The sequence below is a fragment of the Acanthochromis polyacanthus genome, chromosome 23 (genome assembly GCF_021347895.1).
Source record: "Acanthochromis polyacanthus isolate Apoly-LR-REF ecotype Palm Island chromosome 23, KAUST_Apoly_ChrSc, whole genome shotgun sequence".
NCBI lineage: Eukaryota > Metazoa > Chordata > Actinopteri > Pomacentridae > Acanthochromis > Acanthochromis polyacanthus.
In genome coordinates this window covers 23,522,687-23,549,022 of record NC_067135.1, presented here as the reverse complement: position 1 = coordinate 23,549,022, position 26,336 = coordinate 23,522,687, and the positions used below count along the sequence as shown (strand labels likewise).

At 39.7% G+C, this 26,336-nt stretch overlaps 1 protein-coding gene across 3 annotated transcripts in view; it reads right to left on the bottom strand.

The window, feature by feature from the left end:
• Positions 1-26,336, bottom strand: part of htr2cl1 (5-hydroxytryptamine (serotonin) receptor 2C, G protein-coupled-like 1) — a 250,892-nt gene that overhangs the window by 11,491 nt on the left and 213,065 nt on the right. For all 3 annotated transcript variants that reach the window (XM_051944157.1, XM_051944156.1, XM_051944158.1), the window contains 3 exons: positions 8,116-8,279; positions 4,541-4,694; positions 1,871-2,106 (listed from right to left, as the gene is read on the bottom strand). In XM_051944157.1, coding sequence (XP_051800117.1) covers positions 1,871-2,106; positions 4,541-4,694; positions 8,116-8,279 — 554 coding nt within the window. The remainder of the gene's footprint in view (positions 1-1,870; positions 2,107-4,540; positions 4,695-8,115; positions 8,280-26,336) is intronic.

The following is a 26,336-nucleotide window of genomic DNA, read 5'->3' as shown; positions in this document are numbered from 1 at the left end:
CTGTTTTGAGGCTCTCATCTGCTAGTCGGTCTTTTGTAATGTCTGCTCATCTTCGATCTATTGCCAAACATGAGTTTACTCCGGTTTGACAGACCGTGGAAACAGACATACTGTATATGAAGCATTAATTTCACTAATATGATGGAATGGCATCAGTGCTGTGTAATGTTTTGGCAGACTCTATTTTGCTTTGAAACTGTTGGGCCTCCCTCTGCACTTAAAACGCTGCTTTGGAGCATTAAAGTGCAATCCAGCAATTAGCCGGTGCGCTCAAAACCCAAAGACCTTCAGAACAAAGCATTTCATCTAAGATATCTGCACAACTTTCATTTTCAGCTCAGTGTGAGAGGCTCTAGTTGTTAGTTTAGCTGTTTTCAGGCTCTCGTCTGATAGCCTTTTTTTCTCGTGGTGTGTCTATTTCCGAACACAAGTTTACTCCGGTCTGACAAACTCTGAAACAGACATGCTGTATACGAAGCATTAATATAACTACTATGATGGCATGGCATCTGGCCTGTTCTATGCTTTGGCAAATTGCATGTTCCTTTGAAACTGTTGGGCCTCTCTCTGCACTTACAACACTCCTTTAGAAAGTTAAAGTGCAATCCAGCAATTAGTCAGTGCCCTCAAAACCCAAATAATTGAAAAACAAAGGATTCCATCTCAGATAGTTGCACAAATTTCATTATCAGCTGCATGTGAGAGGCTCTAGTGCTGTATTGAGGCTCTTTTCTGCCAGTCCTTTTCTTATGGTGTGTCTACTTTCAAACGTTAATTTACTCTGACGGAGTATAGAAACAGACATACCATATATAAAATACTAATATAACAAATATGATATGATCGAATGGCATCGGCTCCCTCTCCACTTAAAACACTGCTTTGGAGCATTATAGTGCAATCCAGTAATTAGCCAGTGCCCTTAAAACCCAAAGAGCTTCAGAAGAAAGCATTTCATCTGTGATATTTATCTGATTATGTGCATATATTTCACTTTCAGCTCAAGGTGAGAAGCTCTAATGCTGTTTTCAGGCGCTCATCTGCGAGTCTTTCTCTTCTAAAGATGTGTCTATTTCTGAGCACAAACTTACTCTGGTCTGACAGACCATGGAAACAGGCATACTGTATATGAAGTATTAATAAAAATAACTTGATGCAATGGCATCAGCTCTGTTCTATGTCTTGGAAGCTGGCCCAGCAAAGTGCAATCCAGCAATTAGCCGGTGCGCTGAAAACCCTAAGAGCTTCGTCTAAGGCATTTTTGCATATATTTCATTTTCAGCTCAGTGTGAGAGATTCTAGTGCTGTTTTGAGGCCCTCTTTGGTGCGTCTGTTTCCTCTGTTCTGACAGACTGGAAACAGACATACATGGAGAGGAGCGGATGCGAGCAGGTGAAGATGATGTTTCAGTTTTATAACACCAGTCTGGATAATGGTTGTGTTTTTGTTGGTGCTCACGTACACAACTTCTCTGGTTGTCAATGAAAGTGAAAATAGGAGAAAGGAGTGGTTCTCTAGTGGTTCTAAATGTTGCCAAAAGGACCTTTAAATCTCAGCAACACAGCACATTACTTCACCAAGGCTGCTCAGTCATATCATTTCCAAGGGATGAAATCTTCAATAAAAACTACCTTGCGCTTAGCACAGGCGTGTGTTCTGCATGTGTATGCTATGTATGGATACTCAATGACGTGACCTAAATATGTTGGAATTGATGGGACTCTGAAACACCCCCACAACTTAATCAGTTGTTCCTTTTAGTAGTAGGATCGCAGTCATGTGATCGTCTAGAGGCAGCTGAGGCAGTGCTCACTTGAAGTCACAGTTACAGTGACGCCATGCCGGGAAACAAGTGCATGTTTAAGCTCACCTTAGAGGCCCGCCTCTCGTTTTTTATGGCCTGCATCATCCCCCGTCGGCCATGGCAACCCGACGTGTCGCTCCGGCCTGGACCGGCGGCCGGCGAGCTGAGCTGCGACGCCACCTCGGAGCTGGGGATGATGCTGATGCTGTCGGAGGTGGAGGCGCTGAGCAGCATGCTGGGCTCAGCTCCTTTCAGGCAGCTCAGGGTGTTTCTCCGGCTCTGAGGGGGCGGCGGCTTTATCTCTGGAGGAGGGGCAACATTTAAAAAAATGAGCATGATGATCCAATATAGGAGCACGATAAAAACAAAACAGATGCAGCAACACTGTGGAAAACTGAGATTTTGTCCTTTGTAAGGTGCAAAGCTGAAAGACTGGATTCGAGCATGTTATCAGGACTCCTTCCAACTTTTTTGTCAACTCTTTTGCCAAGTTTTCTGCTAACGGGGCCGCTGATGTGTTGTAGGGCGGAGGAGAGCTGAAAACACGAGGCGGATGCTTCATTACTACTTTCCTGTGTCTGGCATAGATAGAAGATAATGCGGAAAATGGTTAAGGACTGCCACATGATTCAGCTTTATCTCCATGGAGAAGCTTGGCCTGGAAAACGGAAGCAGCCGTCCATGTGCTGCCCAAACTGATCACATCAGATAGCAGCAGCCCAGCCACGCTACGCTGTTAGTGAAATAGCTGACATATCGTTTGCTTTTTCAGCTCACTCATGGTAGCAACTCAATGTTGGAGGAATGACTTTTCAGCTCAGCTTTACCCTCCTTCTTGCTGTTGCTTCCTTACCCAGCATTAACACAACTTCTGTGTAATTTACATACATTTATGAATCCCAACTTCACATTAAAACTGACAAACATAAGTTTTCTAATCTGGAGTCCAATTAGGAATCCTGTAAATGTGGTTTTAAATATGCAACTGAACTACATACTGCAGAGGTTGCTGAAATATTTAAGTCAAAGCTGCATGAAAGCAAAAACTAAGACCCCTCATCACCTTGCGATCCATTGAGAAGACACAGAAGACTTGTAAAAAGCTGATTAGTCCTAGTTTTATACATATAATGAGGAGATATGTGAAATCAGACTCAACATAACTCTACTTGACAACATTTTTGAGTGACTTTTGGACATGAAAGCAACCAAAATAGTAAACTTCTGTAAAAGTCGCCACAGCAGTCAGACCAAATAATGTTTATGGAGCACGGTAAGAGTCTGAACTGAGTCTCTGAAATAAAGCAGCTTCATCAAATTTTGAAATTGCTTCCAGCTGTTTGTAGGAGTCTTTCCTCTGAGTCTATTAAGACTTGCAGCATCAGACAGCAGCAGGAACTTCATTAATTACTTACAAATATAAATGATCCCTGACATGGAGACAGGATGGCGGTAGTACTTACACTACTGTTCACAAGTTTGGGGTCACCCAGACAAGTTCATGTTTTCCATGAAAACTGACACTTTTATTCATGTACTAACATAACTGCACAAGGGTTTCTAATCATCAATGAGCCTTTCAACTCCATTAGCTAACACAATGTAGCATTAGAACACAGGAGTGATGGTTGCTGGAAATGCTCCTCTGTACTCCTATGGAGATATTCCATTAAAAATCAGCCGTTTCCACCTAGAGTAGTCATTTACCACATTAACAATATCTAAACTGGATTTATCATGCAATTATTGTTATTTTAATTGAGAAATAACTGCTTTTCTTTCAAAAATAAGGACATTTCCAATTGACCCCAAACTTTTGAATGGTAGTAGAATTTTCAGTATTTAGAAAATCTTAAACAAACTACATTCTCAGTTATTTGGACACTTTGTAAAGCTGGTATCTGTTTATTTGGCATTATGTACTGTTCAATCTTGCATGTATAACAAATATCGTGTGCATATCTCTGCTCTCTCCGTCACCGTTGTGGTCTGAAAGGTGGAATTCTGTCAGTTTAACAGACTGATGAAGCAGCACTGTCGGGTTCCTCTTTAGGGCTTCAGTATTTTACCAATACTAGAAGCTTTTAGGAATAGAATAAGTGTAACTGAATGCTAACTTTTGGTAATGTTGGCTGGAGTTCATTGGATTGTAAAGAGCAGAAAGCAGCTGCGAACATTAATCTACTCCTTGATTTAACACACACTAGGCAGTGGACATGCTAAATGTGAACACGAGGCTTTTAAGACGCCGCAAACTAATGAAAGCAAGGCTGGAAGATGAAATGTTAGCTCTATTTACAGCTGTGACGTCACGTTAGAGATGGGATTTATAGCGGAGTCATTTCAGCATTTTCTTTATTTATCGTGGACCTCAATGCTCCCCTTTTCCTTCTGCCAAATTTAAATTAAAGATAGCTGAAAGTGTTGTCCTGGAAACCTCTTTCGTTAATAAAATTGAAATGAATATATGCAACGATCAAACCATATTTGAAACTGCAAGGCCATCAATCTGTTTCACGGCTCTTGTTGGTTTAATTTGTGGTGAGTTTGATGCTTTCAAACTGATTAAAATCTCCTGGGTAAGAAAGCAACAACAGCAGTACTAAAAATCAGACTTTTTTCTGACGATTTGTGACGATAACTTCACATTAAGTTCTTCGGTTAAACCACCTAACGGGGGATTTTTCTGTCAACATAAAGCTGATTTCAGCTGCTGCAGTCCCCGTCGGTGTTTACCTTGCGAGTCTGACGGAGCGAGCGTATTGATCCGAGGAATCTGGAAGGTGCTGGGTGGAGGCTGCAGTGTGTTTGACATTGCTGGTGTGTGCAAAGGCTGCTGGGAAGAAGTCTTTGCCTCATGCAGGAAGACTGTGGCCTGCCTCTGGAGCACCTGGAGGGAAGAAGAAGAAGACGGTAAAGAAAGGACGACATAACAGAACAAAGACGTATGTATAGACACACAAACACTGCTGCTCAACCTGCAGGGCTCCATAGTGCAGCACAGGTATGTAAATCTGGCATAACAACTCCCTATTTCACTATTTTTAAACCATTACACACTAGCCTGGCAGTAGTAAGAACGTGCATTGCAGTTGTCTGGACATTAGCTGCATTCTGCTAGAAGACGCAGGTGTTTTCAGCAGATTTTTTGGATATAATTTGCCTGTTTTGGGCTAAAAAAAAAGAAGTGAGATGAATAAACTGACATCCAGTTTCTAACCAGGTTGCATTGCAGTTCATTTAAGAAGCAGGTTTTGACAATAGGAGAAGATAAATGACTTTGACTGGACTGTGATGGTACGTTTCAGAACCCATGCACTGCTTTGCTTTGTTTAGTACTTCAACTGCTGTGGCAGAAAACCTCAAAGCAAAATGGAACTCTCTGGAAAAACTCTTCAGTTGTTGTTGAAACAAATCCGATTTATGATTAGAACACAGCGAGTTGAGACTAGAAGCTTCTCTGCACTCAGTTTAGGAACAGCAGTAATTTGTAGCTGGTTAAATGTGCTGCATCTAAAATGGGATGTTGGTCCTACTGGAGAAACTTCTAAGTACATTTGAAGGAGTTTCATGGAAAAATTCAATAAGCAGTCAAGTGTTTTTTCAAAATTTAATCTTCACAATGTAAAATCTAAATTTCATCTACCAATATTTCTGTCTTTTTATGAGGTTTTGTACTTATGCTGCATAACAACCCGGTCTCACGGGGATTCGTGAAACTGTCACGTAAGTTTTAGTTTCGGTTTCGTGCGCACCAACACGATTTCGTCATGTTTTTCGTGCCGCTCACCACGAAATGTTTTTCGCTGTGGTAATCACATCTGAAAGTGGTTTATACCGGCGGATTCATGACGATCTAAGTTGTCCATCGGCGTATACTGCTTGTGTGATCGCGTTTGCGGCCGCCGGCCGCCGGACATTCTTGAAATTCCTATGCAAATTGGTAAGTGTACCACCGGCTTATGGTTAGGTTATGGTTATGGTTATGGTTAGGGTTATGGTTAGGGTTATGTTTAGGGACGATGTCATGCAAAATATAGCGTTGGATTCGCCACGGTTTTACATTAAAAATATAATATACACATTCTTTTGAAATACGTTCTGAGTGGCACGAAAAGTCCGCCGTTTAAAATACATTGGTGCGCATTTCGTGGTGAGCGGCACGAAAAACATGACGAAATCGTGTTGGTGCGCACGAAACCGAAACTAAAACTTACGTGACAGTTTCACGAATCCTCGTGAGATCGGGCTGTGCATAAACTTTACACAAATATTTTGTGTAATTTAAACTTAAATTAAAAAAAAAACAAGCTGGAGGACACTCTCCACCTCTAAACTGCATACACATGAGTCACTCTGCACCACCCACCACTGCAAGTAAATTCACTCTCTGTAGGAAACTCTGAAATATGACAAAACAACCAACATTGCATTGTATTTATTGCCAAAAAATGCAACCAAAGCATAGTTGGGAATGGTGTAGAGCAAGAGCAGTAAAGAAAAGCATTAAAAAAGCAAACTTAAGCAGTGAGAAGCAGTTTTGCTTGCAATAGACCCAAAGAAGAGTTACATTTTATTAAGTCTAAGTGCCAGATTTTGCTAATAAAAAAACAACGAACTAAACGTATACTAAACATTTCTTGCTGTTTATGATCACTTAACGTGTAAAGCAATTACCACTGCCATGCAAAAGTATTTGCCCAGGAGTCTTGTATTTTTGCATAATTATCACTTAAATATTCCAGATCACCAAACTAATATTTATATTTATTGAATATTAGACAGAGATAATCCACAAAACACAAAGTGCTATTTTTAAATTTTATTTAAGATTTATTGTGGAAAAAGTAATTGCCACCTTGAACCTAATAACTGCTTTGGCAGCAACAACTGCAGTTAAATGTTTGTTCCAGCTTGTGATCAGTCTTTTCCATCACCATGGAGGAATTCTGCTTCACTCTTCTCTGTAGAATAATTTTAATTCAGTCACATTAGATGGTTTTAGATCATAAACTGTCCTTTTAAGGTCTTATCACAGCACCTGAATGAGATTCAAGTCCAGACTTTGACTCCAGAACCTTCATTTAGTTCTTTCTGAGCCACTCAGAGGTGGACTTGCTGGTGGTCTTTGGGTCTTTTTCTTGCTGCATAAACCATTAGTGTTGAGCTTTAGGTCATGAACTGACGGTGGATATTCTCCAGGAGGATTTTCTGATAGAGAGCAGAATTCATGGCTCCATCAGTGATGACAAGTCGTCCAGGTCCTCCAACCATCACACTACCACCACCATGTTTCACTGCTGGTATCATGTTCTTCTTGTGGAATGCAGTATTAGCTTCACACCAGATGGAACAGACCCATGTCTTCCAGAAAGTTCCACCTTTGACTCATCACTCCACAGGATCTTATCCTAAAGTCTTGGAGCTCATCCAGACATATTTTTTGTAAATACCAGATGAACCTTTATGTTCTTTTTGATCAGTAGTGGTTTGAGCCTTCTACCTCTCCCATGGATCCATTTCCTCCCAGAGTCTTCCTTATTGCGGAATCATGTAGACGGACCTTAACTGAGGCCAGTGAGGTCTGCAGATCTTTAGATGTTCCTCTGGGTTCTTCTGTGACCTCCTGGATTAGATGTTGATGCTCTTGGAGAAATGTTGGTGGTTGGTCCACTCCTGGGAAGGTTCTCCACTGTTCCATGTTTCTCCATTTGTGGATAATGTCTCTCACTGTGGTTCTCTGGAGTCCCAGAGCCTCAGCAATGGCTTTGAAACCCTCCAGACTGATGAATGTCAATGACTTTGTTCCTCATCTGTTCTTGAAACTCTTCAGAACGTGGCATCATGTGCTGCTTTTTCAGAGCCCTTAGCTACTTCACAATGAAGACAGGTTCTATTTAGTGATGTTTAGGTTCAACAAGCCTGGCAGTAATCATATGTGAGTGTGGATGGAGAAACTGAACCCAACTGATGAAAACATTTGGTCATTTGGTAGATTGGTAGCTAAGGGGGCAATTATTTTTTCACATTGGACAAGATGGGCTGGACAGCATTTTTCCTTCAATAAACTGCATTTTGCATTTTCTTGAGTTAACTTTATCTGATATTATTAAAATTAGTTTGATGATCTAAAACATTTAAGTGATGCATATGCAAAAATAGAAGACTTTTTCATGGCACCAAAAATGCACTGAGTACACTTAAATTATGTGCTCACTGTAGCTAACTTTGATGTTTCAATTAATCATGTAAATTAGTACAATACATGCCCTCAATATAAACCCTTGTTGGGTTTTCTGTATTTCTCCTACCTGTATGGTGAGGCAGTACGTCACCACCATGATGACCAGCGGAATGAAGAAGGCCACGAAGGAGCCAATCAGCATAAAGCGCTCCTCGTTGAGGACGCAGCTGCCGTTGACAAAGACCTTGTCCTCGTTGTGGAGGCCAATCACTGGAATTGGCATCGAGACGCCTGGAGAGGAGGAGAAAGGATTTAACATTTTTTTTACTATTTTGTTGGAAGAATTATCAGATTTCAGATTTTGCTGCTGTCAAAAATAAATCAAAATGTCCGAAAAACACATTGAAAAGTCTTAATATAATATAAACATGATGGAACACTGAATGAAGACCAAAGGGAAACAGTAGCTTGATTATAAGAAGGAAGTATTTCATATCTATCAGTGTAAACTTCAACGACAATTAAAGCTGCAACTACTAATTTGTAAAATTTAGAAGTCATATACATTATGGTTTAATCTGGAAGCTGTATTTTGTGGTTTAACTATCAATTAATGCTACTTACTTTAAGATTAATTTGGATGGAACACTCAATGAAAACCAAAGGGAAATGGTAGGTTGATAATAGGAAGGAAATATTTCATGTATTTCAACGTTAATTAAAGCTGCAACTACTAATTTGTAAAACTAAAAATGAAACATGGTATCGTTTAATCTGGAAGCTCTGTTTTTGTGGTTTAACTATCAATTAATGCTACTTACTTTAAGATTAATTTGGTTAGAACACTGAATGAAAACCAAAGGGAAACAGTTGGTTGATAGTAGGAAGGAAGTGTTTCATATATATTGGTGTCAATGTCAACGATAATTAAAGCTGCAACTACTAAGTTCTAAAACTTAAAAATTGGACATGGCATGGTTTTATCTGGAAGCTGTATTTTTGTCGTTTAACTATCAATTAATGCTACTTACTTTTAGCTTAATTTGTTTTAAACTGAACTCTTCAGGGCCACAATCATTACCTAAGAATCATTTTAGAGTAATGATCATAAATCATGGTTGGAAAATGCAGGATCATCCTCTCATGACTCACTTAAAACACATCTGGTGGTTTGCACATCGGCCTATTTCTGTGCTAATGAAAGCAAATAATGGTAAGTTATTGTAGAATAATGAGAGTTACACCTGCAGTAAATCACTATTCAGCGTGAGATGTTAAAATGTGTGTAATGGATGTTGATAAAAGGCTGAGGTGAGAACAAGCCGAGCTGATTTCCTGACCTCTGATGATAATACCGACTAATGTGCTGCCTCTGATTTCAAAGAGTCTCTCTGTTCAAAGTGACCCGGGCTTCGTTTCAGGTTTTTAAAGCTTCTGATGACAGACACACTGGGAGATGTCAGCCCTCTCTTTAGCACCACTGGTGACAAGGCCAACATCAGAATGCAATTCAGAGCAGAGGCTACTCCCTTAATGCAATCGGCTGCACACACACCCAGGAGGATGAATTCGTTAGCATTAAGTACGAACGCTTGTCCAAGTGAGCTGTGAATGCAGATAGGTCTGACTAATGAGGCTGTCCAGCGGAGGGTCAAGTCTTGATTTCACTTATACCATCTCAACGAGTGTGTCTTTCTGTGGTTGTTTTTTGTGTCTGTAGTCATTTTGAATCTTTTTGTGGTCATTATGCATCTCTTTGTGGTTGTTTTCTGTCTTTTTCTGGTCATTTTACGTGCCTTTGTGGCTATTTTCTGTCTTTCTGTGGTTGTTTGGTGTATTTTTGAGGATGTTTTGCATGTCTTTGTGGTGGTTTTCTGTGTTTATGTGGTTTTTATGTGTGTCTTTGTGGTTGTTTTGCATCTCTGAGGTTGTTTTCTGTTGTTCGGTGGTTGTTTTGTGTGTTTTAGTGATTATTTTGCACCTCGTCATGGCTGTTTGCATCTCTTTCTGACTGTTTTGTGTCTTTTTGTGGTTGATTCCTGTCTTTCGGTGGTTGTTTTATGTCTGTAGTCATTTTGTATCTCTTTGTGGTCACTTAATATATTTTTGTGGTTATTTTGTGTGTTTTTGTGGTCGTTTTGTGTCTCTTTGTGGCTGTTGGGTATAACCTTGCAATATTCTTGATTAAACTGTCATAAAACTGCAAATAAAACAAAAAACTACAGCTTGCTCTACTGCACACCAGAGTGTGTTTTTCTCTGATTTCACTGATTTTGTCAATCACTCACATTGGGACAGACGTATATTCAGCTTTGAGTAAAAACCCGTTTCTTTCGGCCGTTCAAACAAAGTGGAGGAGGCGTTGACTAATCATAACGTCCTACTTGCACACTTGCTCCTGCTGTTTTTCTTGCCTCTTGATGCTGGTTAGCCTCTCAGATCTTTCACTACTTTGCTAAAAAGGGGCAAAATATGGGACTAGTGTCTGATATGTAACATCTGGCAGGTCACAAAGTGACTTTCGACAATGTTGGATTCAACTTCACACTGAAATGCAGCAGTTTTCACTCCCTCAGGTGATGAAAGTTATCTCCTTCCACTCTGTAAACCCACAACAGACACAATAAAGTGGCAAACAGAAGATTACTGTAGCAACAGATGGAGATCTGAAAGATGTTTCCCCTCCCCCTGAGTGCCACAACCCTCTGAGAACCGACAGCAGCCTGAACTCTGTACCGGGGGGATTACAGAGAATGGCTCTGCAGTGTCACGCTTCATAACGCACACCGAAGCAATGGAGGGGATATTGGAAATTCAAAACAAATAGGATGAGACAAACAGAGGGCAGAGGGAGAACTTTTATCGAGACAAAACAAACAGATATCAAAGCAGACGGCTGCTCAAACCGACTCTGGTTCTAGTTCAAGGGGGGGATTGTTGAGTTTCTTTCATTTTGGCGGCTGATGAAACCTCAAACTCAGCAATTCCTCTTTAACTGGTCTCTAATGCAGAACCAGATGCTGAGAGGAGTGAAAGCAGGATTGTATGCAAGAGTTAAGACACCAGTGAGCACTGTCCAATCACATGTGTTGCATCCCTTTGTGGTTGTTTTCTGTCTTTTTGTAGCTGTTTTATGTGTTTATGTGATGGTTTTGTCTCTCTTTCAGGTCATTTCGCGTCTCTTTCTGATCATTTTCTGTTTTTTTGTGTTGGTTTTGAGTCTCTTTGTGGTCATTTTCTGTCTTTTTGTGGTTGTTTTGCGCATTTTTGCAGCCGTTTTGCATCTCTTTCTGGTCCTTTTCTGTCTTTCTGAGGTTGTTTTGCATGTCTTTCTTATCATTTTGTGTCTCTTTGTGGTCGTTTTTTGTCTTTGTAGTCATTTTTACGTCTCGTAGGTCATTTTCTGTCTTTCTGTGGTTGTTTTATGTATTTTTGTGATCGTGTTGTGGTCTATTTGCATCTCTTTGTGGTTATTGTCTGTCTTTCTGTGGTCGCTTTGTGAGTCTTTGGTCATGTTCAGTCTCTTTGTGATCATTTTCTGTCTTACTGTGGTTGTGTTGTGTATTTTTATGATCATGTTGCGTCTCTTTGTGGTTCTTTTCTGTCTTTCTGTGGTTGTTTTGCGTGTACTAACGAAATTCATAGTGTCCAGTGGAAAATCTGCTCAATAAACATTGAAAGACTGACAGCAACACAAGTAATAAAGACGATTCAGTACTGGACTCAAAGATGGCATCTGCTAACTCCAATAACAACTGTGCATGAGCCATTTGTTTTCATGTTGAGCAGCTTCAGTGTTTCCTCTCACAGGTTCCTCCTTGGCGGTTTCCTCTCTGCTCACAATCTGTTCTGGGATCCTGGTCGGATCCAGATTATCTGGTAAGGTTTGGGGTTTACAGAACTGCTCACAGACTCAGCAGGGCCCTGATTATTACCTCACATGGTTGATATATCCCCGTTTAAAACCAGCAGGGTCCGATTGAGAAACAGTGCAGCAGATGTAGCTGCTAAGCAACACTTAACAATCCCACCCTGGAGGCTAAATGTTAGCTAGCAGCTATAGAACTGATGTTGAATTCTAATCTCCAGTCCTTACTGAAGAACTGACACGCCATGCTGACCACTCATCACCAACTAGTTTCTCATCCAGACTCGTTTTCCTTCACTGCAAAGTACTATAAAGTTGTTGCACCACCATGTAGTTTCCATCTGTTTCCCCGTGAGATCACTAAAGTGCTGCTCTGCTCCCTGTAGCCCGATAATCCTAAAATCCTGCTACATCATTTTCAAATCTTCAAATCAGAGAAAACCATCTGCCAAGTTTGTCCTTATGTTGCAACCAGATTTTAAGATCTGTTAAGATTTTAAACCTCCTTTAGTGTGAGTCCAGTGTTAGCCTTCACATTGGGACGATGCCTTCATCTGATCAATGCTGCTAATACAGACAGCAGACGCACAGAAAATGACTAAATACAAATTTTGAAGCTGTTTTTTGCAAGTACTGACATGAACTTTGGACTGACAGTGCAAGAAAACACATCTTACTTCATAATTGTGGTTGTGTTGTGCATCTTTGTGGTCATTTGTGTCTCTTTGTGGTCGTTTTGCATCAATTTGTGGCTGTTTTCTGTCTTTCTGTTTGTTCTATGTCCCTTTTTGGTCATTTTGCATTTCTTTGTGATTGTTTTCTGTTTTTTGTGGTTGTACTGTGTGTCTTTGAAGTTGTTTTGTGTCTCTGTTTGGACATTGTCTCTGCAGTTGTTTTGTGCATTTCTGTCGTCATTGTGTGCATTTCTGCAGTCGTTTTGTGTCTCTGTGGTTGTTTTACATCTCTTTTGGTCATTTTGCATTTCTTTGCGGTCGTTTTCTGTGTTTTTGTGGTTGTTTGTGTGCCTTTGTAGTCGTTTTGTGTCTTTTCGTGGCCATTTTGTGTCTCTTTGTGGTCGTTTTCTGTCTTTTTGTGGTCATTTTGTGTCTCTATGTCATTTTGTGTCTCTTTGTGGTTGTGTTCCGTCTTTTTGTGGTTGTTTTGTGTGTTTTTGTTTTATCTGGACAATTGAAGAGTATAGAAAAGTTATAGAAATTATTCTGTAATAAGACACTGTATTACTGTTAAAATGTGCAAATATGATTAAGAGCAAATAAAAACTGAGCAAAATTTAATATTTTAGTTTGTTGTGTTAAAATTTTCACACTAATACATCTATAACGTTCTATAATGTAAGCTGCAACAACCACCTCGGAGTGAAAGAGTTAATATTCTGTTCTGGTGTTTGCCTGCTAATCCTCCAGCATTGATCGCAGTAAGTCCTCTCAGACCTCAATCACAGCATCGACGAACCTTTGGAGGGTTCAAAGAAATGTCAACAGGAAGACAGGGCATTTCTTGTGATTCAGAAGCAGCAGGTTGTGATGGACTTCAGAGGAAGAGGGAAGGACGCTAAAAGTCTTCCTGGCATCTGGAGCCGTCAATCATCCTGATCTGCTGCTGCTGCTTGTAAGAAATAATCCTCCACAGCAAAACAATTCTGGAGGAAATGCACTTTGTTGTTCTGGTTTAATCCAAGGACTGTTTGATTTTTTTCTTTATATGCATCCTGCCCCTGCTGCTGTTTGTTTTTCCAGCGATAACTCTTCCTGTCCATGATTTAAACACGGTCAACAACAGAAATGGGATTTTAAAGTAGTTTGTCTAAAGCTGTGGTGAAATTTGGGTTCAGGAAATGGACACAAATTATTAGGAACAACGTTGTGAAGGTTTTAAAGATAAGAGAAGATGAACCTTTATTAGCCCCACGATGGGGATATTTGTATTGTTACAGCAGCAAAGAGAGTGCAACCATTTAAGGACTGAAGTATAAACAATAAAAATAAACCAAAATATGCATAAGTAACCTAAAAATAACTACTATAACAATAGATATTGCACATATCAGTGGTATTACTGAGTGGGGGAGTAGTCTCAAAGCATAAAAGATTAATATAGGTTGCAATAAAAACAAAAACCATAATGAGAAAGTCTAACAGGAGCTGAAATATTTGTCATACAGACTCCATAAGCAGCTCAAATTCTACTTTCTGAGAGAATTTAATAGTTTCAACTGAATGAGGTGCTTGTATCATTATGTTAATCATTTAATAAGCACTAATTTAGGATTTTTCATGAAAGCAAACAAACAAAATAAGATATTTAATACAACTTGTTGGAAAAATGTTCGTTTTTCAGATATTTGACACAAACACTCAGCAACCTTTTACTGTGCAATAAAATAGTTCCAAACACAAAATAATAATTGCAAATAAAAAAGCACGTGGTCATCCCAGACTAGACGTCTGCTACAATATGAGTTCATAATTTTCCCAATTCTGATTAATTTGGAGGTTTCGGCCACTTAGAAATCTCCTTATTTTTGAAAAAAAAGCATGATTTTTTCAATGTAGATAACATTCTATTAGTCAGAAATCCAGTCTAGACATTGTTAATGTGTTAAATGACTGTTCTAGCTGTAAACAGCTGATTTTTAATGGAATATCTCCATAGGGGTACAGAGGAACATTTCCAGCAACCATCACTCCTGTGTTCTAATGCTACATTGTGTTAGCTAATGGTGTTGAAAGGCTAACTGATGATTAGAAAACCGTTGTGCAGTTATGCTAGCACATGGATGAAAGTGTGAGTTTTCATGGAAAACATGAAACTGCTGGGTGAACCCAAACTTTTGAACAGTAATTTATCTGGAACTGAACTATCTAGTATTTTACTTTATGATCAAAACAACTCATCAAGGTCGAGAAAATATTTAAAATTTAGAGTTTTACAAATTTACAATTTGCAGTTAATGACCTCTCTGCCGTTTGTCTGATAACCCTGATTAACACTGTTGATTAGTCTGTTTTATATTTTCATTCAAATGGTGTAAATGTCCAACAAAATCTTGTTTTGTCCACAACCCCAAAAATATTCAGTTTTGTGTCATAGAGGGGAGAGAAACTGACAAATAATCATATTTAAGAAGCTGGAATCATACTTTTACTACTGATACTTTAACTACATGAAGCTGTTAAACTAAAAGAAGTGGATAGTACTTCAGTACTTTTACTTTTGATACTTTAACCACAAGAAGCTGCTCATACTTCAGTACTATAATCCCACATACTTTAACCAACATAAAGCTGAAAATACTAAATGACTTCCACTACTGATACTTTAACTGAAAGAAGCTGATAGTACTTGAGTACTCTTACTGCCTATGCTTCAACTACATAAAGCTGAAAATACTCTAATACTTCTACTACTGATACTTTAACTACATGAGGCTGCTAATACTTCAGTACTTTAAATGTCGATACTTTAACAACATAAAGCCAATAATACTTTAATTTAATTTCTTTTACTGCCGATACTTTAACTAAAAGCAGCTGATAGTACTTCACTACTTTTACTATTGACACTTCAAGTATACAAACTGTTATTACTTGAGTACTTTTACTTTTGATACTTTGTGTGTGTCCGGATGTCCTTAACACAACACACCCATATGCATGCAGAAAAGCTCCATAAAGGAATAAATTTAATATGAAATATGAAATGAAATAAAAGAAATAAAAGGACAAAAATGACACAAATGAAACAAAACAAAAAAAGAGACAAAAAATGCCATTAAAAACTTACAAAGCAACAAAAAAGTCAACAAAATCAGGACAAAACATTACAAAAATGACTCAAATGAGACAAAAACGACAACAAAAGAAACAAAATGAGAAAAATGGTCAAACTACACAAGCAAGACAAAAAAAAAAAAAACACCAAATGACAAAAACGATAGACGAAACAAGAAACTAGAAGTTTTACCAAACTTGGACCGCCCGGTGACAAAGATGACCCCTGTGACCTTGAAAATGAGGTCACGGTCAAATGCGAACTTGACCTGTGTCTTATTATGGTAGACCTGTGTACCAAATATGGTGAGGCTACATCAACATTTTCTGGAGTTATCGCGTGGAAACCAAAGTGTTACAGACAAACACGCAAGCAAGCAAGCAAGACCATGCAGGTGAAAACAATACCTTCCGGCAAACGCAGTTTTGCCGGGCGGTAATAAAGCAAAACACAAAATGACAAAAAACACAAACGAGACAAAAAGGAAACACAAAACCACAAAAACATGAAACAAGAGCAAGGGGTGAAAGATAAGAGGTGAAAGGCCAAAGAAGGTGGAGAAACGAGGTAGAAGGAAGGGACATAAAGGCAGAGGCAAAGCCACAGCGTTCATCACATGAACATCAGTAGCTCTGCTTTCTGTCACTGACACACTTGCTTAGTGGAACCAGCTCCTGCTGCCTTTCTTCTTTCCCTTTTCTTTCTCTTTCTTCTTTTTTTCCTTTTCCACCTTTTGCAGCTCTTTTTTCTCTTCTTCTATTTCATGCTGCTTTCCCCTCTCCTCTTTTTCTTTCAGTTTCTTTTCTTTCTTTTCCATTTTCTCCTCCTCGGTCTTCCTCTGGAACAAACTGAACAAACCTCTTTTTTTACTCTTTTGACTCAGAAGTTGTTGAAGCTCCTGGTTTTCCTGCTCCAGGACTTTTCTCTCTTCCTCCACTGTCTTTTTCTCTTCCAGCAGGTTGCTACACTTCTCCTCCAGTATCTTTTTGCTGGTATCTGCTTGCTCTTTCTGCTGCTGGAGTTCAGTACTGCACGCCTCCATGTTTTCAATCTTCTCCTGGGGAAGTTTGTGCTGTAACTCCATTTCTTTAGCAGCCTCTTGGAGGTCCTGGTTTCTTGTCTCTGCTTCATTCCTTTGCTCCTGGAGGTCTTCGTTTGTTTTTTTCCAGCTTGTTGATGGCATCTTGGAGACATGTGTGTGCTGCTTCCATTTCTTTACTGCTCTCCTGGAAGCGTTGGTTTGTTTCCTGGATTTCATTACAGGTCTTTAGGAGACGTCTGTACTCTTCTTCCATTTCTTTGTTGGCATTTTCGAGGCATTTGTTTTTTTCTGCCAACTCTCTGTTACGCTCCTGAAGACACTTGTGCGTTGCCTCCATGTCGCTGTAACTGTCCTGAAGGCGTTGGCTCCTTTCCTCGAGTTCTCTGTAGGCCTTTAGGACACGTTTGTTGGCTACGACCAATTCTCTGTTGCTATCCTGAAGGTGTTTGTTGGCTGCCTCCAGTTCCTTGTTGGTATCCTGATAGCATTTGTTGGTTGCCTCCAGTTCTTTGTAGGCCTGCAGAAGTTCCTCCTGACTCTTTAATTTCTTGCCGTCGCTGTGGACTTGACTGAGGAGTTGAGCGTTTTCCTGTTGGAGCTGGCTCGTGTGCTTCTCCATCTCGTCAATTTTGTCCTCCAGCTTGTAGATGCGGTCCTGGAAGTGACCCAACCATTTCCCTTTTTCATCAGGATCACGCCTGTTAGGATAAAGCGGTGTATAGAGAATGGATGGATGGATCACGCCTGTTTTTGTGGTGGCCACTTGTTGCTCTGTGCCATTTCACAGTGAAACAATGAAATCCACAATCCACACAACAGAACACTGAAGGGATTCTTGCTGCGTGCTGCTAATCGTCGGTCTGAGATGGATTAAATGAACAGTTGTTGAACACACACATACAAAGTCTCTGATTTCTCAGTGTGCTTTGTGACATCAGAAGGTTGTAGAATCCTCCTTGTCCTTTGGAATGGGCGGAACCCTGTTGCCAGGCAACTTGATCAGAAGCACATTTAGAAAGTGACAGTGGGAGAGGCTTGAAGGGCCATGCAGAGGAATGCAGTTAGCAAAATGTCCGTGTTTCTGTGTTTAGTCCCAAACTGAAAGCAAACACTTCAAATGATTCATGTAAAAATCAGGGATTTTGCAAAGCTGCTCTGTTTTCCAGGATAAATCCTGTTATGTTGGCGTTTCCCTCAATCTCTACAACGGAGTCTGAGAGTGTAAAGTTAGCCTGAGCCATAGAGAAACAATAGACGCATTAAAAGGGAATCCAGCAGGCAGAAATAAACCAGAACTATCCTTTAATTGTATTAATATATTTCATTGTATTTTAATCTCCTGACCAGGGACAAAGACTGCAAATTAGCCGAAGCTAGACGTCTTATGTACATCACATTTTCCCTTTTGTGGCAATGTTGTATGCATAGTCCTTGTCAAATAAACATTAAAAATAAAGATAAATAAATAAAATAAAAAGTGACCAAAACACACACTAATTGTCGAGTTAGTGATAAAATAGTGGATCTCTAAAGTAACTGTACTTTACGACACATTATTTCGATAAAAGTTCTGTTTTCTTCATTTCAGACTGGAAAATGGATTCCATACCTTTCAGCTTGACCTTATTTGCATCTTAACTCACATGAAGTGCACTTTGAACAACGGTACAAGTGGACAGGAATCATATCACACTGACCCAGAACAGCACCTATTCACAGACTGTACAGAAAAGATGGACGTGTTTTTGTGAACTTTAAAGTCTTGGCATTTGGCCATCCTGGGTAAATAAAACCAGAGTGAGAGATGGATCTGACACTCTGCATGCTAACAGCAGCAACCTGTCCGTCAAATCATGGACTTAAAAACAGCTTGTACCTCGGACTCATGAGAAAACTGGCAAACCATGACGGCAACATCTGGACCTGAATGATCCTCAGCTCTGCAGTACATTTATATGTATGCTACCATAAGGTTTGGGGTCTACAATTCTACAATTTCATTTAGCAGACGCTTTTATCCAGAGAGTCGTACATCTGAGAGTAGATACAACACAAGCAAGTTTCTAGTCAGGAGAAAACAACCTGGACGAGAGCCATAAAACGAGTTCAAGAGTCATGATAGGACCATGATAGCATTTGGAAATATCCTTCTTGTTGAAAGAAAATAAGTTTTTTTTTCAGTGAAGACAACATTAAATGAATGATAAATCCAGTCTAGACATTATTAATGTGGTAAATGATGATTCAATGAGCCTTTTATCACCATTAGTTAACACAATGTGGCATTATAACACAGGAGTGATGGTTACTGGAAATGTTCCTCTGTACCCCTATGGAGATATTCCATTAAAAATCAGCCGTTTCAAACTAGGGCTGCAACTAACGACGCGTCGACGAATCGTCTGAGCACGATACGTCATCAAAAGCGGAAGTGAACGCGCAATGCAACAGAAATCTCCGTCCGACCGGAGCGCGGAACACAGACGGACATCGGCGCTGCATCGTGCATATATTATGTATGCACGATGCAACGCGGATGTCCGCGTTTAGATACAGCTGTATAGTAAACGCACTTATGATAGATCGTGGATGTCCGCGCTGCATCGTGTGTACATAATATATGCACGATGCAGCGCCGATGTCCGTCCGTGTTCCGCGCTCCGGTCGGACTGAGATTTGTGTTGCATTGCGCGTTCACTTCCGCTTTTGATAACGTATTGTGCTCAGACGATTCGTCGACGCGTCGTTAGATGCAGCCCTAGTTTGAAACGGCTCATTTTTAATGGAATATCTCCATAGGGGTACAGAGGAACATTTCCAGCAACCATCACTCCTGTGTTCTAATGCCACATTGTGTTAGCTAATGGTGATAAAAGGCTCACTGACGATTAGAAAACCTTTGTGCAATTAAGTTAGCACATTAATAAAAGTGTGAGTTTTCATGGAAAACATGAAATTGTTTGGGTGACCCCAAATTTTTGAACGGTGGTGGACACTTACAGGAACGTTATGGAGACACATGTCATTTTGGATATTGTTTTTTCAGATTCTCCTGATGTTAGAGCCATCACTCCTGTGTTCTAATGCTACATTGTGTTAGCTAATGGTGTTGAAAGGCTGACTGATGATTAGAAAACCCTTGTGCAGTTATGTTAGCACATGAATAAAAGTGTCAGTTTTCATGGAAAACATGGAATTGTCTGAGTGACCCCAAACTTTTGAACAGTAGTGTATGTGCGCCACTGATTAACGTATTTTTGTCCTATAGTTTTAGAAGAAACCCAACACAGTGGGATATAAACTTTACTGTCTTTGTGATGGAGTACTTGCAGTATAATACTCACAGCTGTGCAGACTAAAGCCTGGTCTCTCTACAAAGTTAACACAACATTAAAGCAACAAGGTGTCAATATATTGCAACGAACTGAATAAGATCAAACTTCATTTCTTGCTTATCTTGCTTTAAGGCACTTTTGAAAGCTGACAGATGAGCTCGAGTTAATACCGACGTCTGCAGGGCCTGGTGACATATTTCACATCAACAGTAATTGTCAAAATGCGTCACACAAAGACAATAAACAATAAATTCCATCTGGTGTTTTCCTCCGTTCGGAGCAACCAGGTGAGTCGAAATGAAAGCCGCGACTCCCCTCGTTGATTTCAACCCTCTTAAAACCACCTGATGTGTATGAATTATTCTTTTTCTGTCCTTCGCGAAACTAAAATGCCCAAAATGACTTTTGCAGTGTGGGGGTGTCAAACTCATTCTAGTTCAGGTTCCACATTCAGTCTAGTTTGATCTCAAGTGACCAGTAAAATCACAGCATAATAACCTGTAAATAACCACAACTCCAAATCTGTCCTTTGTTTAAGTGCAAAAAAGTACATTCTGAAAATGTTCACATTTAAGGATTTTATTTAAAAACTGGAACGCCTTCAGAAAACAAAGTGAAATTTCAACAATATTATGCCTCGGTTTATCATTTACACATCACAACTTACAGATCACAGTTTATCTGCAAAGCTACAAAACATTAAGTCACAGCTATCTGGAACTGAGCACTCTTGTATTTTCCTTGATGATCAAAATGATAAAAGTCAGACAAAAAATAATAATAAATAATGTTACGAAAATGACAAAAGTGGGAAACAAACTGACAAAAAAATGTATGAACAATGCAAGACATTGCATCAAAAATCTTTTCAATTTATAGTTTTACAAATTTACAATCTGCAGTTAATGTCTCTTTAGTGTCTCGTGGCTGCAAAACAATCACTGTGCTGTCGTGTTTTTGGTCTTTATTCTGGACAAACCTGACTTTAAAACATCTCCTCTAGCAGCTTCTACATATGTAAAAGCTCTTGAATGCAGCTAAAATGGCTAATCTGGCAGCTACTCTGCATTGCAAATTTACCTTAAAGCAGGAAATGTATCATTTCTAATAGATCTGAAGAGGGAAATGGGACAAGAAACTGCACAAAAAGTGTCTTTGCGGTGCGTTAATACATCTCCTGTTGGGTGTTTCGTTGCTAATCCCTCGGCATTGATCGCTCTAAGCCCCCTCAGACCTCAATCACGATTGAACGTCCTGGTGCAGAACCTCCAGATGGGTCAGCGGGGGGGGGGGGGGGGGGGGGGGGGGGAAGCCAACAGGAGAACAGGGATCTCCTCTGGATGAGGATAAGCAGCAAAGTAGAACTTCTACCTGCTATCTGGAGGCATCAAACAGCTCCATCTGTCAATACAGCTTTCCACAAGTAATCTCTCAAAGCAAAAGCAGCTTTTAAACACTTGGCAAAATGTACTGTAAGGAAACAAATTGGGGCTTTAGTGAGTCCAGACAGAGCACTCCATCATTTCCAGTGAGTTTCTAATGCACACAAAAGTGCAAAGAGGTGGATTTTTTTTTTTGTGCAGAAAGAGAGACAATCATATATCACTTTAGCAAAAATGGCCCAAAAGAAATAATGATCCAGACGCTTAATGAGCTATTTCTTCACAAACAGGAGAAAACACCATTATGTGAGGGGAATACTGATTAAAAAAAAGGTGTATTTTCTAAACATTTAAAACGTTTTTGCAGCTCTGTATGCTTTGCTTTGTGGGAGAGAAGCAAAACATGCAAAACTAGAAAATCACTCAGAGAGAGCAGTACTCCTCCAAGGCTGCTCATTTCCCCATATGGCATTGTCAGAAATGCAGCATTTGTTCATTAGCTATTGATAATCAGAAATCACGGCACCAGAGAATGTGTCCATTTAATATAGATATACCCACGAACACAATGGCCTTATGTTGAGCACAGACGTGTGTTGTGCATGTGTACGTTATGTACGGATACCGAATCGTGTGACATAAATATGTAGCGGACAGCGGGAATTGATGGGACTCGAAAACACCCCCACAATAAATGAATTGTTCCTTATATCATTTCAGATTGATAAGTCCTGATAAGTCCACAGTGGTGGGTTTGTAGTAGGATCACAATCATGTGATCGTCATCAGGCGGCTGACGTAGTGTTCACTTGTTGTCATGGTTACAGTGACACAAGTCATTGGTGCCGCTGGAATTTTTTCCAGAAAATTCACCATTTTTCCCAGAAATTGTTGCAATTACAAATGTTTTTGGTATACATGTGTTTATTACTTTGATGTGCATTGGAGAAACACAAAAAGCAGAAGAAAAAAGCAAAAATTGACACAATTTTACATAAAACTCACAAAAATGGGCTGGACGAAATTGTTGGCACCCTTTTAAAATGGAGGGTAAAACATTTTATTTCAAGTTTGTGATGCTTGTTTAAACTCACCTGTGGCAGTAACAGGTGCTGGTAACATAGAAATCACACCTGAAGCCAGTTAGAATGTATAAAAGTTGCCTCAGCCTTTGTGTTGTGTGTCTGTGTGTGTCACACCAAGCATGAAGAGAAAGAAGAGCCAAGAAGTGTCTGAGGACTTAAGGAGCAAAACTGTGGAAAAATATGAACAATCTCAAGGTTACATGACCATCTCCAGAGATCTTGAAGTTCCTTTGCCCACTGTGCGTATTATAATCGAGAAGTTTATAACCCATGGAACTGTGGCTAATCTCCCTGGATGGGGACGGAAGAGACAAACTGATGAAAGAATGCAGCGCAGGATAGTTTGAATGGTGAATAAACATCCTCTGTCAGCTTCCACACAAATTCAGGCTGTGCTGCAGACTCAGGGTGCAAAAGTGTCAGCTCAAATCACACGTCGTCATCTGAATGAGAAGAAGCGCTATGGCAGGAGACCAAGGAGAACCCCACTGCTGACAAAGAGACATAAAAAAGCTAGACCGAAGTTTGCAAAATGTACCTGAGTAAGCCTCAATCCTGCTGGGAGAATGATTTGTAGACAGATGAGACTAAGGTAGAGCTTTTTGGAAAAGCACACCATTCTACTGTTTACAGAAAATGGAATGAGGCCTACAAAGAAAACAAAAAGTACATACAGTCAGACATGGTGGAGGCTCAAAGAAGTTTTGGGGTTGTTTTGCTGCCTCTGGCACTGGGTGTCTTGACGATGTGCAAGGAATCGTGAAATCTGGAGAAATCTGGAGACTATCAAAATATTTTGGGCCGCAATGTAGGGCCGAGTGTCAGAAAACTGGGTCTGCGTCAGAGGTCATGGGTGTTCCAGCAGGACAATGACCCAAAACATATCTCACATAGCACCAAGAAATGGTTGGAGACAAAGTACTGGAGAGTTCTGAAGGGGCCAGCAATGAGTCCAGATCTAAATCCCATTAAACACCGAAGGAGAGATCTCAGAACTGCTGTTTCAAGAAGGCACCCTTCAAATCTGAGAGACCTGGAGCAGTTTGCAGAAGAAGAGTGGTCCAGAATTTCATTTGAGAGGAGTAAGAAGCTTGTTGATGGTTACAGGAAGCGACCGGTTTCAGTTATGTCTTCCAGAGGGTGTGAAACCAAACACTGAGTTGAGGGTGTCAACAATTTTGTCCGGATCATTTTTTGAGTTTTGGGTAAAATAATGTCAATTTTGGCTTTTTTCTTCTGCTTTTTTGTGTTTTTCTAATGCACATCAAGGAAATAAATGTGTATTCCAAAAACATTTGCAAATGCAACAATTTCTGGGAGAAATTATGTATTTTCTGAAAAAATTCCAGGGGTGCCAACACTTTCATCCATGACTGAATTTGTATTTTATTTGATCCTAATTTATTTCTCTAGAGTGCACATTTAACCCTTTAGCATTCAGCCCCAGCAGTCAACGTTTTTGGGATGATTTCACCCAAAAAAAGAGAGATAGATTTCACATATTGCGAGAACAAAAACTTTAACAGAATTCATTTTTTGAATATATCACATAGCTTTAATGCATAAGCTCATACTAATACTCTGCTTTCCCCAACAACAAACCACCCTATTGGTTGAGCTCATCAACATGAGGACGGCTGTGTCTAATCACCCTAACATTTAATTCAGTCTTCAATTATTGGAACATGATTGAAAGAAACGATAACAAATGGAAATGCTTGTTTTTAATTTAAGAACTGTGACATGATCCAGCCTGACAGTCCCCATTTAATAGACTTCAATCCTCCCCATGAGTTCATATAATAATGATTTTTATGTGACTAGGCAGAACAAACTGTATTTAATATTAACAGTGTTCCTGGTTGTTCTCCAATGGAACCTGAAAGAAATTTCTGACTTAAAGGGGTTTATGCACCATTTCAATGACTTTACACAGAGATGCATTGACTTTAGGGTCAGAGAGTGTGTGTTGGTGTGTGTTTTAGTGTGTTGTAGTGTGTGGTAGAGTGTGTGTTAAGACATGGAAGCCCTCGTGGGTCTTTAAAGGGCACGAAGCAACATCAACCGAAGCTGGAGGTCAGACAGACGGAGGGAGGGCTGAAGGAAAAGTTTTAAAAGTCATCCGCTCCCTCGACACTTTCAGAGAAGCCTCCACTTTCACACACACATCTGAAAACTGATTACTTGGAGCGATTACACAGCTAAAAAGATTTATCCAACGAGGAGGAAGGAGTGAGAAGTGATGAAGGAGGCTGGATAGAGGGGAAAGAAGCAAATTATGGTGAAGAAACCTTTTTATCTGCTACTGAAAGTGAGTAAACTACTTTTCTACAAGGTCAAGAATGAACTCAAGCTTGAACAAATACAGCTAGCAATGCAGCAGTGTAAATGGTAGCTATAAAATAATGAAATATTGATGTCGTATACACATGATAAAACTGCAAATATTCTCAACAAATAGGAGCCACATATAGCTCCCTTCCTCCCTGTGTTTGTATTTTAGTGTCATTAATTTGGCAAAAAAAAAAGGTGGATAATTGTTTTTTTTCCCCCGCATTTGTTACAATTTAACAACAATTTAACATATCAACAAGCACATGAATGTTCATTTATAGTGACTGAGAAGAACAGAATAGCATAGCATGGAATAGAATGAAATTGAATAGGTTAGCACAGCATGGAATGGAAATAAATAGCAGAGCATAGAGTAGAATAGCATAGCTTAGCATAGCATAGAAAGGAACTGAATAGCATAGTATAGCACAGCATAGCACAGAACAGGATAGCATAGCAAAGAATAGTGTAGCATAGAATAGCGTAGCATAGGACAGAATAGAATGGAATGATATTGAATAGCAGAGAGTAGAACAGAAAAGAACAGAATACAATAGAATAGCATAGCATACAGTAGAATAGCAAACAACAAAATAGAATAGAAAACAATAGAAAAAAGTGTAAAATAGCAGAGTAGAAAATAATAGAAAACAAAACAATAGAATAGCATAGCATAGAAGAGAAGAGAAAAGAAAACTATAAAATAAAACAACAGCACGGAGTAGAATAGTTTGCACAGCATAGAATAGAAGAGAATAGAATAGCATAGAGTAGAATAGCATAGCATAGCATGGAACAGAATAGAATACACATACTTTATAGACACCTAAGGGGAAATTCTGTTGTTCCAGTAGCAAGCAGAAAGAGTAGTGACCACAATAGAAACACATAATAGAAATAGAATAATATACTGAGGTACAAAATCTGCAATAACGTGCTTAAAAAAAACTGAGCAAAAATGTACTAAAATGAAAAACACAGCATAAAGTGCCAAAAATAGAAGACAACAGATATATATGTATATATAATGTATGCAGATGGTATGTGCTGTGTCACCAACTCTCTGCTATTGTCTCCCCTGGCGACCGCTAACATTTCAATTCCCAAATGACACTATTCATTATTTGCATATTACCGTTGGAGCCGCAGATGAAAATGAATGGGAAGAGGAGCTGCGATCACCTCCGGGGATCAGAAAAGTCTGCGATGCAAATCAGCTGCAACTGTAACAACGAGCTGCCAGACGCTCAGAGCGTCAACAAACCCACGGTTTCCCCACCGTTTCAGGGAGTCAGGAGGTGAGCCAGTAGGACCTCTGCACAAACCGCCAGGGGACCCAGAAAAGTCATTAAATTTAATAACTGTCATCAATCTGGCAGCTCTTGGAGCGAGTCTGAAGGCGATGGACAAATTAAGGGGAACACTGAACCCCACAAACCACAAATCCAGCCTCAAAAAACACTATTTCAGCTCAAAAGTGGCAAAAGATGGTTTGTTTTGTTCATTAATG